Source organism: Mirounga angustirostris, unplaced genomic scaffold (assembly GCF_029215605.1).
Source record: "Mirounga angustirostris isolate CCGP_5_RB_7025 unplaced genomic scaffold, mMirAng1.0.hap1 SCAF_9, whole genome shotgun sequence".
Lineage (NCBI taxonomy): Eukaryota > Metazoa > Chordata > Mammalia > Carnivora > Phocidae > Mirounga > Mirounga angustirostris.
The window spans coordinates 650,926-665,447 of record NW_026991717.1 but is presented as its reverse complement, the minus strand read 5'-3'; the positions used below and the strand labels follow the sequence as shown (position 1 = coordinate 665,447).

At 58.4% G+C, this 14,522-nt stretch overlaps 1 protein-coding gene across 4 annotated transcripts in view; it reads right to left on the bottom strand.

Moving 5' to 3' along the window:
* Positions 1-342: 342 nt before the first annotated feature.
* Positions 343-14,522, bottom strand: part of ACSBG1 (acyl-CoA synthetase bubblegum family member 1) — a 46,401-nt gene continuing 32,221 nt past the window's right edge. For all 4 annotated transcript variants that reach the window (XM_064569748.1, XM_064569749.1, XM_064569747.1 and 1 more), the window contains 9 exons: positions 12,908-12,988; positions 12,678-12,827; positions 12,184-12,360; positions 11,335-11,516; positions 9,895-10,125; positions 7,934-8,151; positions 2,821-2,960; positions 2,146-2,392; positions 343-911 (listed from right to left, as the gene is read on the bottom strand). In XM_064569748.1, coding sequence (XP_064425818.1) covers positions 826-911; positions 2,146-2,392; positions 2,821-2,960; positions 7,934-8,151; positions 9,895-10,125; positions 11,335-11,516; positions 12,184-12,360; positions 12,678-12,827; positions 12,908-12,988 — 1,512 coding nt within the window. In that variant the 3' untranslated portion in view covers positions 343-825. The remainder of the gene's footprint in view (positions 912-2,145; positions 2,393-2,820; positions 2,961-7,933; positions 8,152-9,894; positions 10,126-11,334; positions 11,517-12,183; positions 12,361-12,677; positions 12,828-12,907; positions 12,989-14,522) is intronic.

The following is a 14,522-nucleotide window of genomic DNA, read 5'->3' as shown; positions in this document are numbered from 1 at the left end:
GGGCGCTTTGTCAGGCTCGGCACCACTCACGTCTCACGTGTGTTTGACTTGGTTCAGGCTGCGGCTTCCTCTGCTCTGTTGGATCACGCCAATGATCCGCCCCACTAACAAATTCCAGAACTGACTGAGGCGTGTCGGAGGTCACAGGCTGCGTATTCGGGGTGTGGGGCTAGCACGAGCCGCCTGCTTTCACAGCGTGCTCCCCTCAACGCCGTCCTGCGCTGTGTGGGCTCCGGGGCGTGGAGGGTCACGCCCGCGGCGCATCGTCCCGTGGGTTCGATACCCACGACTCCCTGGCCCGCCTGCTCAACTGACAAGAAAAATCAGGTACTTGCTGGCAAGTCTGTTAAACGGTTTAATATTCAAATCACAGTACAAACAGGCAACAGCGGTTTTATTAAGCGTCAGGTCAGTCGGCAAGTGTGAGGTGCCCAGCGCCCAGGGCTGGCACAGCGGGGTGGGCAGCGGCCGTGGGTCCAGAGGAGGTCGGCCTGACCGTGGGCTCTCCTGCGGCGCGCCAAGTAACTCTGGCCGTCCCTCTCCATCCTCCCCTACACGAGCCAGCAGCCCGCCCTTTATGACAAATGAGCTGATGTCATTTGTCACCTGAACAAAAAGCAATGCTTAAAACTATCCACACGTGAAGCTTCTGGGATCATCTGCTGGTGCCAGACCCGGTAAATGTGGACACCAGTGCCGTGGCCGGATGCGGAGACCTCACAACCTTGCTGGGCATCAGTGTGCCCAGACCGAGGGGGACCCGGAGCCCAGGATGACCTCCAAAAGGCCTGCCATCTTCAGCGGAAACTGGGAGGATGGCCCCGATTACTTCTTCTGCTCTTGGTAAAAGGAGTCGATGATGTCTTTGTACTTGTCCAGAACCGTGAGCCGTTTCACCTTCATTGTGGGACCTGAAGGAGCGATTGGAAAGAGGGAGTGAGGCCTGGCTGCTGAGAAGCCCAGGAAGGTGTGTGCTGAGGGTCGCGAAAGACCAGGAGGCACTGCCTTCCTTAGCCTGCACCCGTTTCTGATCCTCCGCGTATTTTCTGTTCTGTCTTCTGGTGAATCGGTGACTCACGCTCAAACGAACCCACAGAAGTACAGTTTCTGTCTTGGGCTCTCGGATCCTCCCGGGGCAGGCGAGCCGCCTTGCTGGGAGCGCACAGGCAGCCTCGGGACAAGGCTCCGGCCAACACGCCGTCGAGAGCGGGCGACGGCCATCCAGCCGACGTCCCGACTGTGACCTCACGAGACCCCAAGCCAGAACCACCCAGCTAAGCTGCCCTGGATTTCTGACCCACGGAAGTCAAGATAATAAATGCTTATTACTGTGTCAAGCTGCTAAATTTGGGGGTAATTTGTTACACAACAGTAGCTAATGGGTGAACGGCCCGTGACCGCGCACACGACGTGGACCGTTACGCTTGGCTTGCCCGACCAGCCGGGGGCAGACCGGGTGCGCCACCTCGTCCGACGTCTCTGGGAGAGGTCTTTCCCAAATCCCTGTTCTTGGCCCTGGTTCTTCCCTCGAAAGCATGGCCGCAAGGGCTCTGATTCAGCTTGGGGGCAGCTCGAGGCCATTTTGCACTAACACACTCGGCTGTGTAACTGGAGACTTCAAAGTCACCTCTGGAAGCTGGCCAGAGGCTGTTCCAGAAGCCATTCCCGCCCCCCCTGGCCGCGAACACCCCACATGCTTCAGCCAAGAGTGACTTCCTCCGTCCAGCTGAGGCTGCACCGCAGCCTTTCCTGGCTTTGTGGACCACGGTCCAAAAGGGCTTCATTCCTTCACCTGCACGAGAGCTGAGCTCCTAGAGCCAGGGGACTCCAGCCCAAACACTAACAGGGCCTTAGGGTCTGCCTCCTGGTCCCGCTGTGATTGCAGGGGAAAATGGCCCCCCAGTCAAAGCAAAGTTAAAGGTTCTATGTTCAAATTAATAGGCTCCAGCACACATTCAGTGCATGCGTCTGGCTCTCCCCGGGTGCAAGCCCGCACACCGGGCAACGTGTCCTCCTGCCAGAAGGAGGGGGCTGTCTGTGGCTTTGTGCTTGCGCTGGGCTTCCTCCCAGGCTCTGCCGTGGCCTCTGCCCTCCCACGCGGCCCCTCGAATAGCGAGAACAAACAAGCAAGAAAAAAAACCCTACCCAACTCTCCACCCGAAATGGAGAAGTCCCTCTGGAGAATGGCCCACTTCTGGATGCGGTAGGGTCGGGCAGCTGCGTTCTTGTTGACCCTCTGGATCCCCTGCTCAATGGCCTGATACACGGCCTCGTCCTTGGTGCCCACGATCTCAGACACAGTGGTGGCTTTGCTGCCCACCCTCTGGCAGAAGGCCACAGCTGGTTCAGTTAGGCTGTCCGTCGGCTCGGAGGTGTCTGGGTCCAGCACACACTGAAAAGCCAGAGGTCAGACCAGACCCGAGCCTCACCCCACAAGACACAAGCCCCGGTCTCGGAGGATGTGGGTCACCATGAGCTCTGTTCAGAGACAGCCTGTGGTGGAAGGGCACCTAGCAGCACCTCAGCCAATAAAACCATGGGCTAGAACAGGGACCCCTCCGGCCCCGCCCAGCAGCCTAGGCTCAGAGCATCTGAGCGGGGGAGTGAGGGCGGCAACCCGGGGGAGCCGGGCTGAGCTGGACCATAATGGGTCATCACAGCAGCATGTGACCAATTGTGTTTCCTGCCCCTGTTCAGGTAGCCCACAGGCTATCCCAGAATAAAGTCTCGAGATGTAGATGTGTCCTGGCTGAGCATGGCTTCTGCTTGGGCCAGACCCACAGACCACCCACCCCCCTAGAGCCAGACCCCCTGACATACCTTCAAGGTGAGCAGCATGGACAGGAACTTCCTCTGGTCCCCGATCAGCATGGCATTGCTGACGATGGGCAGCTCCATCTTCACGGCCTCCTCGATGGGCACAGGGGGCACGTTCTCTCCACCGGCTGTGATAAGTAATTCTGGGAGGTGGGGCCAGGCCCCCGGCACAGGTTTGAGTCCAGGTGCCCGGGCTGGACCAGGACCCAAACCTCGGCCCCAGACCCTGGAGGCAGGAGCATCGGGCAGCACTGTGGATACTTGGGGGGTGGCGGGGGCAGTGCCACGCCCTCGGAAGCACCGCACACCTGCTGGGGACACACCTGCTGGGGGGGGACACCTGCTGGGGACACACCTGCTGGGGGATACACCTGCTGGGGTGGGACACCTGCTGGGGGGACACACCTGCTGGGGGGACACCTGCTGGGGGACACACCTGCTGGGGTGGGACACCTGCTGGGGGACACACCTGCTGGGGTGGGACATCTGCTGGGGGGACACACCTGCTGGGGTGGGACATCTGCTGGGGGGACACACCTGCTGGGGGGGACACCTGCTGGGGACACACCTGCTGGGGGGGACACCTGCTGGGGGGGGACACCTGCTGGGGTGGGACACCTGCTGGGGGGACACCTGCTGGGGGACACACCTGCTGGGGGGACACACCTGCTGGGGTGGGACACCTGCTGGGGGACACACCTGCTGGGGGGACACACCTGCTGGGGGGGGACACCTGCTGGGGGGACACACCTGCTGGGGTGGGACACCTGCTGGGGGGGACACCTGCTGGGGGATGGTGGCAGTTCCTGGAGCACAAATGCTCACTCAGGACTCCCACTCCTTTGCTCATCCTCCAAGACTTTGCCTGCTCAGACTTCTCATCCATCGCCCCTGGACACGCTGCCATCGTCCTGCAGTTGAACTGCCACCACCCGGCAGGCGCCCGGCACCCACCATGGGCCAGGTGCTGTGCTAAGTCCTACATGTGCAGTGATTTACTGAACCCTCACAATGGGCCTATGAAGAAGCTCATTTTACAGATGGGGAAACCGAGGCACAGGGAGGTTAGGTGGCTTGTCTGAGGTGGAGTAGCGTGGGGGAGCACAGCACAGCACGGTTCCAGAGCTCCTGCTATGAGCCTCTCACCTCGCCTACACCTCCCAACACGCCCTCCTGTCTCCTCTAACACACCGCGTGTTCTTCTCAGGAAGCCCTCTCCCCTCCAGGGACCCTGGCTCTCCCTTCCCAGAGCTGCTCTCACAGCGTCCACCCCTCGTCCACCGCCTCATTCAGGGGTCTACCGAGCACATCTGTGCAAGACCAGCTGGGGGCACTTAGCGCTCTGGCCTCCTCCCTGGAAGGTGGATTACTGCCAAACAGATGGTTATTAGGTGGACATTTACTCAATACCCCTGACTGCTTTCGCTAGCTCGTGGCCCCCCAGTTCTAGTTCAACAAAGATGAGTTGCTCCCCTCGTGTGCAGGTCCCGTGTGGACGTCGAGACAGACCCTGGCTGCAGGGAGGCTCGCGGCCCAGCTGCATGTTGCGCATGAACTGGGTCTAACGGGCAGAGGGCACGTGTGCACGGCAGGTGAGACAGGGAGGCAAAGGCGGGGGGAGCAGGGCCCCTCCAGTGCCCGCTGAGGGGTGGCCCGGGTGGGTGGCAGCCTCTGAGCGGTTGGGGCTCAGAGTTTTAGGGCACTAGTGGGGTGAAGAATGGTTACCAAGGCGTGGGCTGGCCAGGGAGGAAGCGTTCAGACCGGGGTCTGTCGGGGGCAGCAGGGGTGGGGTGGGGTGGGAACCACGGCCAGGCAGAGCCCAGCAACCGTCACCAGCCCTGCCTTTCTCCTTCTGGGGCTTTCTCTGGCCCCCTCCCCCTCTCTGCCTCCTACCAGAGTCTTTCACGAGTTAGTATGCATAGAAGCCCTCAGCAAACTGGCACAGAAAGGAGCACCTGCCAAAAATCCACAGGAAACACACTCAGGGATCAAATGTCGAAAGCGTTCCCCAGAGATCAGGAACAGTACATGGAAGACCACTGTCCCCACGTCTGTTCACCGCTGCTCTGAAGGTCCTACCAGTGCAAGAGGCAAGAGAAACACCCAGAAGGAATGGAAAGAAGGAATGAAACTGTCGGCATTTGGAGGCGGTCGGATGGTGTGCACAGAAAGTTGGAGAGAAACCTAAAAACCCCAGCTCCTAGCGAGCTCTCCGGGTCACGTGACCCATCAGGAGCTGCCGGCGAGTCTTCCCGGCTATGACATCTGTCCTTGCTCTGGGCCCTTTGACTACGTGGAGGTTTGTCTTTAACGTAGTGGAATTTCGTGAGTCCCTCTTCTTGGCTCCTGTAGATCTTCCGCATTCCAACGGGATAACGGATTTCTCTGTTTTCCTCCAGCAGCGGTAAGGGCCCCCTTCTTCTTCATGTGGAACGTTCTGTTGTCTCTGTTGCTATCGTGCACGGACTAGTTCCTTCTGCGATGCCTTCTAAACGCACTCGCACAAGCCACGGATTCCCTACGGCGATGTCCTGACCTGTTTGCGAGCCGCTGCTGTGCATGATGCCACCCTGCTCTGTCCGACAGGCCGGGCGCGACCGCGGCACCGGGCCTGCCCCTTCCTTCTGAGGCGTGGGGTCTGGCTTTCCCAGGACTGGGGCTGGCTTCCGGCTTGGGAGACTCCCGTTTCATTACGTTAAGGAAGGAGCTACCGTTTCTGTTTTTATCCATGAATGAGGATATTAAATTTTTGTTAAATGCCTTTGCAATAGATGTGGAGATGATCATAAATATTTTAAAGCTCTATTAATGGGATTAATTACATTATATATCCCTGGGTTTCCAGAATAATCCCACTTAGTCATGATGGGTTACATTTTAATGTGCTGGCATAGACTAGTATTGCTAGTCTTTTTGCTAGTATTTCTTTTAGGATTTTAGCATATATATTCATAAAAGTCATTGGTCTACGCTTTTCTTTTTTTTTTCTTTTTTAAAAAAGATTTAATTTATTTATTTGACAGAGAGAGAACAGGAACACAAGCAGGGGGAGAGGGAGAAGCAGACTCCCCGCAGAGCAGGGACCCCCCGACGCGGGGCTCGATCCCAGGACGCCGAGATCATGACCTGAGCCGAAGGCAGACGCTTAACGACTGAGCCACCCAGGCGCCCCTGGTCTACGGTTTTCTTTTTAAATACAATCTTTTTCAGATTTTGGTATCAATGTTATACTCACCTCACTAAAAATTTGGAAGTTTTTCTTCTTTTCTATGCTCAAAATCAGGTGAGGTATCATTGAAATTCCTCAGCGAACCTCCTGGTCCAGCGTGTTGTGTGTACGTGGTGGGGGGACGGTCACGATGTGTTCCCCGGAATCAGTCTCTAAGTTTACCATCTTTTCTGAAGTAGTTACATTCGCCCAGAAAATGATCTCACTGACATTTCTCAGTATATCTGCACAGTGCTGGGCAATTTATACCATGTTTATGGATTGGGCGACTCAGTGTTGTAAAGAGACACATTCTCACCAAATTAAGCCACAGATCCAGTGAAATCAAAATCAAAACCTGGCAAGTTTTTGGAGGCCACTGGCATGATTCTAGCCAAGGTTGTCCCAGAGATGAAGACCAAGGCCTTAGGCCTCACAGAGCCAGATAACAGGCCGTATCACAGAGATACTCGGGGTACAGGGACAGGCAGACGAGCCACCTCCTGCACAGGGCCCTGGTGGGTAATGCCCTGCGGGGAGGGGGTCTCCTTGGCAGTGAGGCTGGGTCGGTGGATACTTATCTGGAGAAAAGGCACCTGGGCCCAGACCTCTAACCACACTATTTTAAAGATTTTATTTACTTATTTGACAGAGAGAGAGAGAGAGAGGGAACGCAAGCAGGCGGAGTGGGAGAGGGAGAAGCAGGCTTCTCGCGGAGCAGGGAGCCCGATGCGGGGCTCGATTCCAGGACCCTGGGATCGTGACCTGAGCCGAAGGCAGACGCTTAACGACTGAGCCACCCGGGCACCACCTGACCATACTGTTTTAAAGGACGTCCGAGTCCGGTTGGATGTTTCCCATCACTACCCCTCCCCTTCAGCATGCAGGCCTCACCCGCCATCACCAAGCCGGGCCCTAGGCGGTGCTCTCCGCCTGCCAGCGCAGCAGGACGGTGCGTGCAGGGATCTCGCAGACCCCGGCGGTGTGCGGGTGGGCTCCAGGAGGGTCGCCAGGACTGTTGCCCTGCTCTTCCCAAGGCTCAGGCCAGGCCTGCCCTGACCACCCCGAGAGCCAGCCCTCTGTGGCCAGCAGAGCCCGGGCTGGATGACACCCCTGACTGCAAGATTTTCAGAGTTGTTCGCCTACTCACTGAGCTGTTTCCCTTGGGAAACGGGCGGGGACTTCTCCCCATGGATGTGTTTGGGCTTACACCCCCTTGTGCAAAGTGAGCAAAGCACTTTTTCCACTTTTTCCGTGCAAGTCCCAGTTGTCCCCTGGGAGGGCCACATTCCTCATGGGAAATTTCTCTGAAGTCTCCTGCTTTATTTTAAATTTTATATCCAGTCTGTGTTCTCGATACCATGCCGATGTTTGCACGTAAAAATACATGATATTTATGCCCCAGAATCTTCTGGAAAGACTTGCCTGGTTTCTCTAGAGAGTCTGAATCCCAGCTCCACCATTTACTAGCCGGGCGGCCCCCCACTATCCCCCCTTCCTCCCTCCCTCCCTTCCTACCCCCCTCCCTGCCAGTCCTGGACCTGGACCTCTAACCATACTATTTTAAAGATTTTATTTACTTATTTGACAGAGAGAGAGAGAGAGGGAACACAAGCAGGGGGAGTGGGAGAGGGAGAAGCCAGGCTTCCCGCTGAGCAGGGAGCCCAATGGAAGGAAGGGAGGAAGGAAGGGAGGGGGGAAGGAAGGAAGGGGGGTGAGGGGGAAGGGGGGAAGGAAGGGAGGAAGGAAGGGATGAAGGGGGGAAGGACTAGCTGGCTAGTCGGAAGTAAAATGCTGTCTGTCCAAGTGCACGAACTCGATACGGGCTCAGGACTCGGGGCACAAACAGCAGCAGCTCATCCCCCCAACACAAATGCCCGTGGCCAGAAGCCAGCCAGCGGCACTCACCTTTGAGGCGCCCGGTGATGTAGAGGAAGCCGTCCGTGTCCAGGCGCCCCATGTCCCCAGTGTGCAGCCAGCCCTCGGCGTCAATGGCCTCCCGCGTCTTGTCCTCCATGTTCAGGTAGCCCATGAAGATGGTGCGGCCCCACAGACAGATCTCCCCGATGCCCTCAGCATCCTCGTTCACCAGCTTCGCCAGGCAGCCTGGCACCACCTTGCCGGAGCTGGGGGTGGCCCGGGGGGGGCAGTCAGGCCTCAGCCTGGGGTCAGGCCCCACCCAGGAGCCCCCAGGGCTCCAACCTCTCACTCTTCACCTCCCAGTTTGTATATTTTAATAGGGACTTGGAGTGAGAGGTTTTAAGGTGAAGGAAGGAAGGAAGGAAGGGAAGGAGGAAGGAAGGGAGGGAGGGAGGAGGGAAGGAAGGAAGGAAGGAAGGGGGAAGGAAGGGGGAAGGAAGGAAGGCAGGAAGGGAGAGAGGAACGGGGAAGGAAGGGAGGGAGGGAGGGAGGGGGAAGGGAGGAAGGGGGAAGGAAGGAATGGAGGAAGGGAGGAAGGGGGAAGGAGGGAAGGAAGGGAGGAAGTGAGGGGGAAGGAAGGAAGGAAGGGAGGAAGTGAGGGGGAAGGGAGGAAGGAAGGAAGGGAGGAAGGGGGAAGGAAGGAAGGAAGAAGGAAGGGAGGAAGGGAGGGGGAAGGGAGGGAGGAAGGAGGGAAGGAAGGGGGGAAGGGAGGGGGAAGGAAGGAAGGAAGGGAGGAAGTGAGGGGGAAGGAAGGGAGGAAGGGAGGGAGGAAGGAAGGGAGGAAGGGAGGGAGGAAGGAAGGAAGGAAGGAGGGGGGAAGGAAGAGGGGAGGAAGGAAGGAAGGAGGGAGGAAGGAAGGAAGGGGAAGGAAGGAATGGAGGAAGGGAGGAAGGAAGGAAGAAGGAAGGGAGGAAGGGAGGGGGAAGGGAGGAAGGAAGGAGGGGGGAAGGAAGGAAGGGGGGAGGAAGGAAGGAAGGAAGGAGGAAGGAAGGAAGGAAGGAAGGAAGGAAGAAGGAAGGGAGGAAGGGAGGAGGAAGGGAGGAAGGAGGGGGAAGGAAGGAAGGGGGGAGGAAGGAAGGAAGGGGGAAGGAAGGAAGGAAGGAAGAAGGGAGGGAGGAAGGGAGGGGGAAGGGAGGAAGGAAGGAAGGGGTAAGGGAGGAATGGAGGAAGAGAGGAAGGGGGAAGGGGGAAGGAAGGAATGGAGGAAGGGAGGAAGGAAGGAAGAAGGAAGGGAGGAAGGGAGGGGGAAGGGAGGAAGGAAGGAAGGAAGGGGGAAGGAAGGAATGGAGGAAGGGAGGAAGGGGGAAGGAAGGGAGGGAGGGAGGGGGGGGAAGGAAGGAAGGGGGAAGGAAGGAATGGAGGAAGGGAGGAAGGGGGAAGGGGGAAGGAAGGAAGGGAGGGGGAGGGAAGAGGAAGGAAGGAAGGAATGGAGGAAGGGGGAAGGAAGGAAGGAAGGAAGGAAGAAGGAAGGAAGGAAGGGAGGGGGAAGGGAGGAAGGAAGGAAGGAAGGGGGAAGGGAGGAATGGAGGAAGAGAGGAAGGGGGAAGGGGGAAGGAAGGAAGGAAGGGAGGGAGGGAGGGAGGAAGGAAGTGGGGAAGAGGGGGGAAGGAAGGAAGGAAGGGAGGGCACAACTTCAACCTCAGTGAGGGGCCAGCAGGAGGGCGTGTCATTAAGCCCGACAGGGGATCCCTCCAACCCCCGCAGAGCTGCCTGCCCTGCCTGCCCACGGGAGGGCTGGCCCTGTCCTCCCAACTCCCCCCCCCTCCCCCCGGCCAGCCTCCAACACAGCGAGCCCTACAGGAGGGAGGGGTCGGCGGGAGGAACCGTCCCGGGGGCCCAGCGCTGTAAGCGTTTCCGACCTCAGGCCCCGGTGGCCACGGCGGAGACCTCGGTCCGGGACCGGCCGGAAGTGCCGGCCCCGGGGACCCGCCAGGGCGGCCCGTGTGTACCTGTGGAGCCGGTAGCTGCAGGGGCTGGACATGAAGTGGGGGCCCGAGGTCTCGCTGAGGCCGTAGCCCGCGTACAAGGGCATGTTGAGGCCCAGGAAGAAGTGCTGCGTCTCGGCGGTCATGGGGGCCGCCCCGTAGAAGCTCTTCTGACACCTGGCAAAGCCCAGCGCCTGGCGGACCTTGGCGAGCACCAGGTAGTCGGCCAGCCTGGCCGTGAAGGGCTTCAGGTCGCTGCGGGGGCGGGGGGGGAAGTGGTCCACGGAGGAGCCCCCACGCGCTCACAGGAGCAAGGTGGGGGTTCGGCGGGCGCGCTGGCTGGCCGTCGTGAGCGAGCACGCACGCGCGGGGGTGTGCACACAGGTGTGCCCTACGTCCTGAGCCCGGGGGCCCAGCGGGCTGGGTGTGCACAGGCGCGCGGACTTGAAGTGCGTCTGCATGGACGCGCGGGGCCAACGCGCGTGATGCCATCTGAGGCCCACAAATGAGTCGTGCACGGATATTCACTCTCCGTGTCTGTGCACACGAAGCCGTATTTGCAGACATGCGTACGCATCTCTCGGGACATGATACCGTATTTGCAGACGTGCGTATGCATCTCTCGGGACATGATACCGTATTTGCAGACGTGCGTACGCATCTCTCGGGACATGATACCGTATTTGCGGACGTGCGTACGCATCTCTCGGGACATGATACCGTATTTGCAGACGTACGTATGATCTCTCGGGACATGATACCGTATTTGCAGACATGCGTATGCATCTCACGGGACATTGTACCGTATTTGCGGACGTGCGTATGCATCTCTCGGGACATGATACCGTATTTGCAGACATGCGTATGCATCTCACGGGACATTGTACCGTATTTGCAGACATGCGTATGCATCTCACGGGACGTGATACCGTATTTGCAGACATGCATATGCATCTTTCGGGACATGATACCGTATTTGCAGACATGCGTACGCATCTCACGGGACATGATACCGTTTCACAGACTCGCTAGTGATGGAGAATATTTCTAACTTGGAACAGGCCAGGTTTATGCCATGGCTCCTCCCACAACACTGTGTGGGAGTTTGAAAAGCAGTCCGAAGGCTCTGTGGTCACTTGGAGGCTGGAAAGCCTGGAAGAGGGCTCATCCCTGTGGCCCCTTCCCTGGCCCCCTGCTGAGTCAGGAAACCCCTAGGAGACTGTGAGGAGCTGCTCCGGGGGAGGTGAATGCCACCCAGAGGGAGCGAGTCAGTCCTGCCAGTCAGAACCCAGAGGTGGGGTGACCATCTCCTGTGGAGTCTGGAAGAGGTCTCCAGCCCAGCACCTGATGGGGCCTCTGTACAGGGGTCCTAGGACAAGCCCAGCCCAGCAGATCCTCAGATGCATGCTGGCCTTATGCCCCAGCCCTGCTGCCCCCGGCCTCCTGTCCCCTGGCCTTCCATACCTGCCTGGGCAGGTGAGGTTCTGCTCCAAGGTCACCGACATGGCCCAGAGCAGCATCTTGCGCCGGATGAAGCCAGACTGAGCCGCCACTGCCTGGATCTGCTCCATGAACTTCTCCCACACTCGAGGCACCCCCATGTGGGACGTGGGCTCCACCTCCCGCAGCGTGTTCACCAGGCTCCCCTGTCGAGCACCAGAGAGGAAGGCCTGCCGGCTCAGTGCCAGGAGGCCCCTCACACCAGAGTCAGGTGCACACACCCCACGGGCATCCTGCACACGTGTCCCACGCTGTCGGCCGCCACTGGGCGGCCATCCCCACTGCTCATGTGGCCGGATGCTTCAAGGCTCCTCGGTCCCCTCCCAGCCCTGGGGGCGCCACTCCTTCCTCTCTAACCCGAACATGACCATCCCCCTTAAGCAGTGACCAGTGTAGGAATGGACAAGGGACGATCTGTGCCAGGAGGTGCGGGTGGGGGGAGGTGTGCCAGGGGGCGTCTGGGAGAGCTCTCCTCATCTTAAAATACATTTCCAAAGAATGGGGGGTAGTTGATGAGACTGGGAAGCAGGGCGGTGCTGTGGCCACCTGTGACCTTCCTCTGAGGATGACCTATCCTTGACGGCTTGTGGACCCCTCTCCTCTACGTACCATCGTCAGCCCCTTCTTGGCTGGTCATGTGGGCCGTGCTGACTGCGGGGGAAGAGTTCTGACCCATAAATGCACAGGGGACTCGCCCACTCGCACACTCGCACGCTCACAGGGGCACACACATGGCCCACGCACACGGGTGCACACTCGGGTGGGTGTGCGGCACACGAACTCGGACCCCCGCTCAGGCGGAGGCAGGCTGACCTTTAGGGCGTCGGGCTCGGCGAAGCAGACCTGGGCCCCCCACTGGATGCCCGTCCACAAGTCGTAGATCTGAGCGGCAATGTGGCTGAGGGGCAGGTAGCTGACCACCACCTCCTGCTGGACTTCCGCGGGCTTGATGTTGCCGGCCTGGCTGCTGTACCGTGCTGTCCACGTGATCTGGAGGACAGGCACATGGGCCCCGGCAGTGTCCCCAGCCAGCCCTGGAAGTGCTCACCCCGGGGGCTCCGGCGACCTCTTCAGGGCCTCCTCCCACCCAGGGCGTCCCTGCGGGGAATTCGCAGAACAGGCCTCCCCTCCCCATCCCCTTCGCTGGACTCGGTCTGGACCACAGACCCGAAGGCTGTCCTACGTGTCCTGACCACCCCCCCCCGGGCTGAGGGGCCAGAAGAGCGTCCCAGGGGCTGCTAGGGCAGGTCCAGTGCCCAGATCCCCCTGCAGCCAAGCCCACCCATCTGGGCTCCGTCTTGTCTTACGTTGTCTTGACTTAGCATCACGCCCTTGGGGCTCCCGGTGGTGCCGGAGGTGTAGACCAGCACGCAGCACTGGTTTGGCTGCTGGGCGTTGATGATGGAGTCCAGGGCCTCCTCGGGCAGCTCGTCCCCCAGCTGCATGAGCTCCTCCATCTGCAGCGGGTGGGTGAGCGCGGGCGCTCGTCAGCAGGGAGGCCGGACTGGCCCCCGCCCCCATGCCCCTCCACACGTACCGTGTACACACTGGCCGTCTTCTCTGGAGGCGCTTCTCCGTATATCACTACAGCCTTCAGATGGGGCAGGTCTTTCCAGGTCTGTGTTGGTGGGAAGAGTAATGGGGTTTCACTGAAAAAAAGTTACCTGCTGAGAAGAGCTTCCTCACCAGCTGCTGGCCTGCCTGTCAGGCACTTTGGTCACTGGGTTTCCAGGCTCTGACCTTTGACACCTGTCCCTCTTCATGCATGGCTGTCCCCTCATGAGGAAACCAAGCGTCGCAGGGCCCGGTTGAATGAAGTATGGCTTATCCCACAACTTTGTAGAAGAGAGGGGGACAGAGAGGGGGAGGGGGACAGAGCGGGGGAGGGGGACAGAGAGGGGGAGGGGGACAGAGCGGGGGAGGGGGACAGAGAGGGGAGGGGACAGAAAGGGGAGGGGACAGAGCGGGGAGGAGGACAGAGCGGGGGAGGGGATAGAGAGGGGAGGGGACAGAGAGGGGAGGGGACAGAGAGGGGGAGGGGACAGAGAGGGGGAGGGGATAGAGAGGGGAGGGGACAGAGAGGGGGAGGGGACAGTGAGGGGAGGGGGACAGAGAGGGGAGGGGACAGAGGGGAGGGGGACAGAGAGGGGAGGGGACAGAGCGGGGGAGGGAGAACAGAATTCAGTCTCTTGCTAAGGGGAGGTGACAGAGCATAGAGTTCAGGAAAGCCGGATGGCTAGAGCCTGTAGGACTGGATACTAGTGAGGAGAAACTAGGAAGAGAAAGTTCTAGAACTCTCTCATCAGGTGCCCGGTGCTCCGGAGTCTTTGGCTGAGTACCAACCCACCAATTCAAGACTCACAATGAACCCCAAGCAGGATAAACACAAAGAAAAACCACACCAAGACACAACATAACAAACTGCTAAACACCAATGATGAAGAAAAAAAATCTTAAAACAGCCAGAGAAGAAAAAGGAACACTCGTGCAATGTTGGTGGGAAAGCAGGCTGGTGCCGCCACTTCGGAAAACAGTATGGAGGTTCCTCAAAGAGTTAAATATAGAGCTATCCTTATGGAAAGAGCCCAGATGTCCATGGACAGTTGAATGGATAAAGAAGATGTGGTCCATATATACAATGAAATATTACGCAGCCATCAGAAAGAATGAAATCTTGCCATTTGCAACAACGTGGATGGAACTAGAGGGTATTATGCTGAGCGAAATAAGTCAGTCAGAGAAAGACAAGTATCATATGATCTCAATGATATGTGGAATTTAAGAAACAGAACAGAGGATCATAGGGGAAGGGAGGAAAAATAAACCAAGACAAGATCAGAGAGGGAGACAAACCATAAGAGACTCTTAATGAGAGGAAACAAACTGAGGGTTACTGGGGGAAAGGGGTGGGAGGGATGGGGGGCTGGGTGATGGACACTGGGGAGGCCACGTGATGTAACGAGCACTGGGTGTTATAGAGGACTGATGAATCACTGATCTCTACCTCTGAAACCAATAATACATTATATATTAATTGAGTTTAAATTTAAAAAATTAGAAAAATAGACCTACCTTATGATCTAGTAATTGCACTACTAGGTATCTACCCTAAAAATACAAAAATACACATTCAAAGGGGCACATGCACCCTG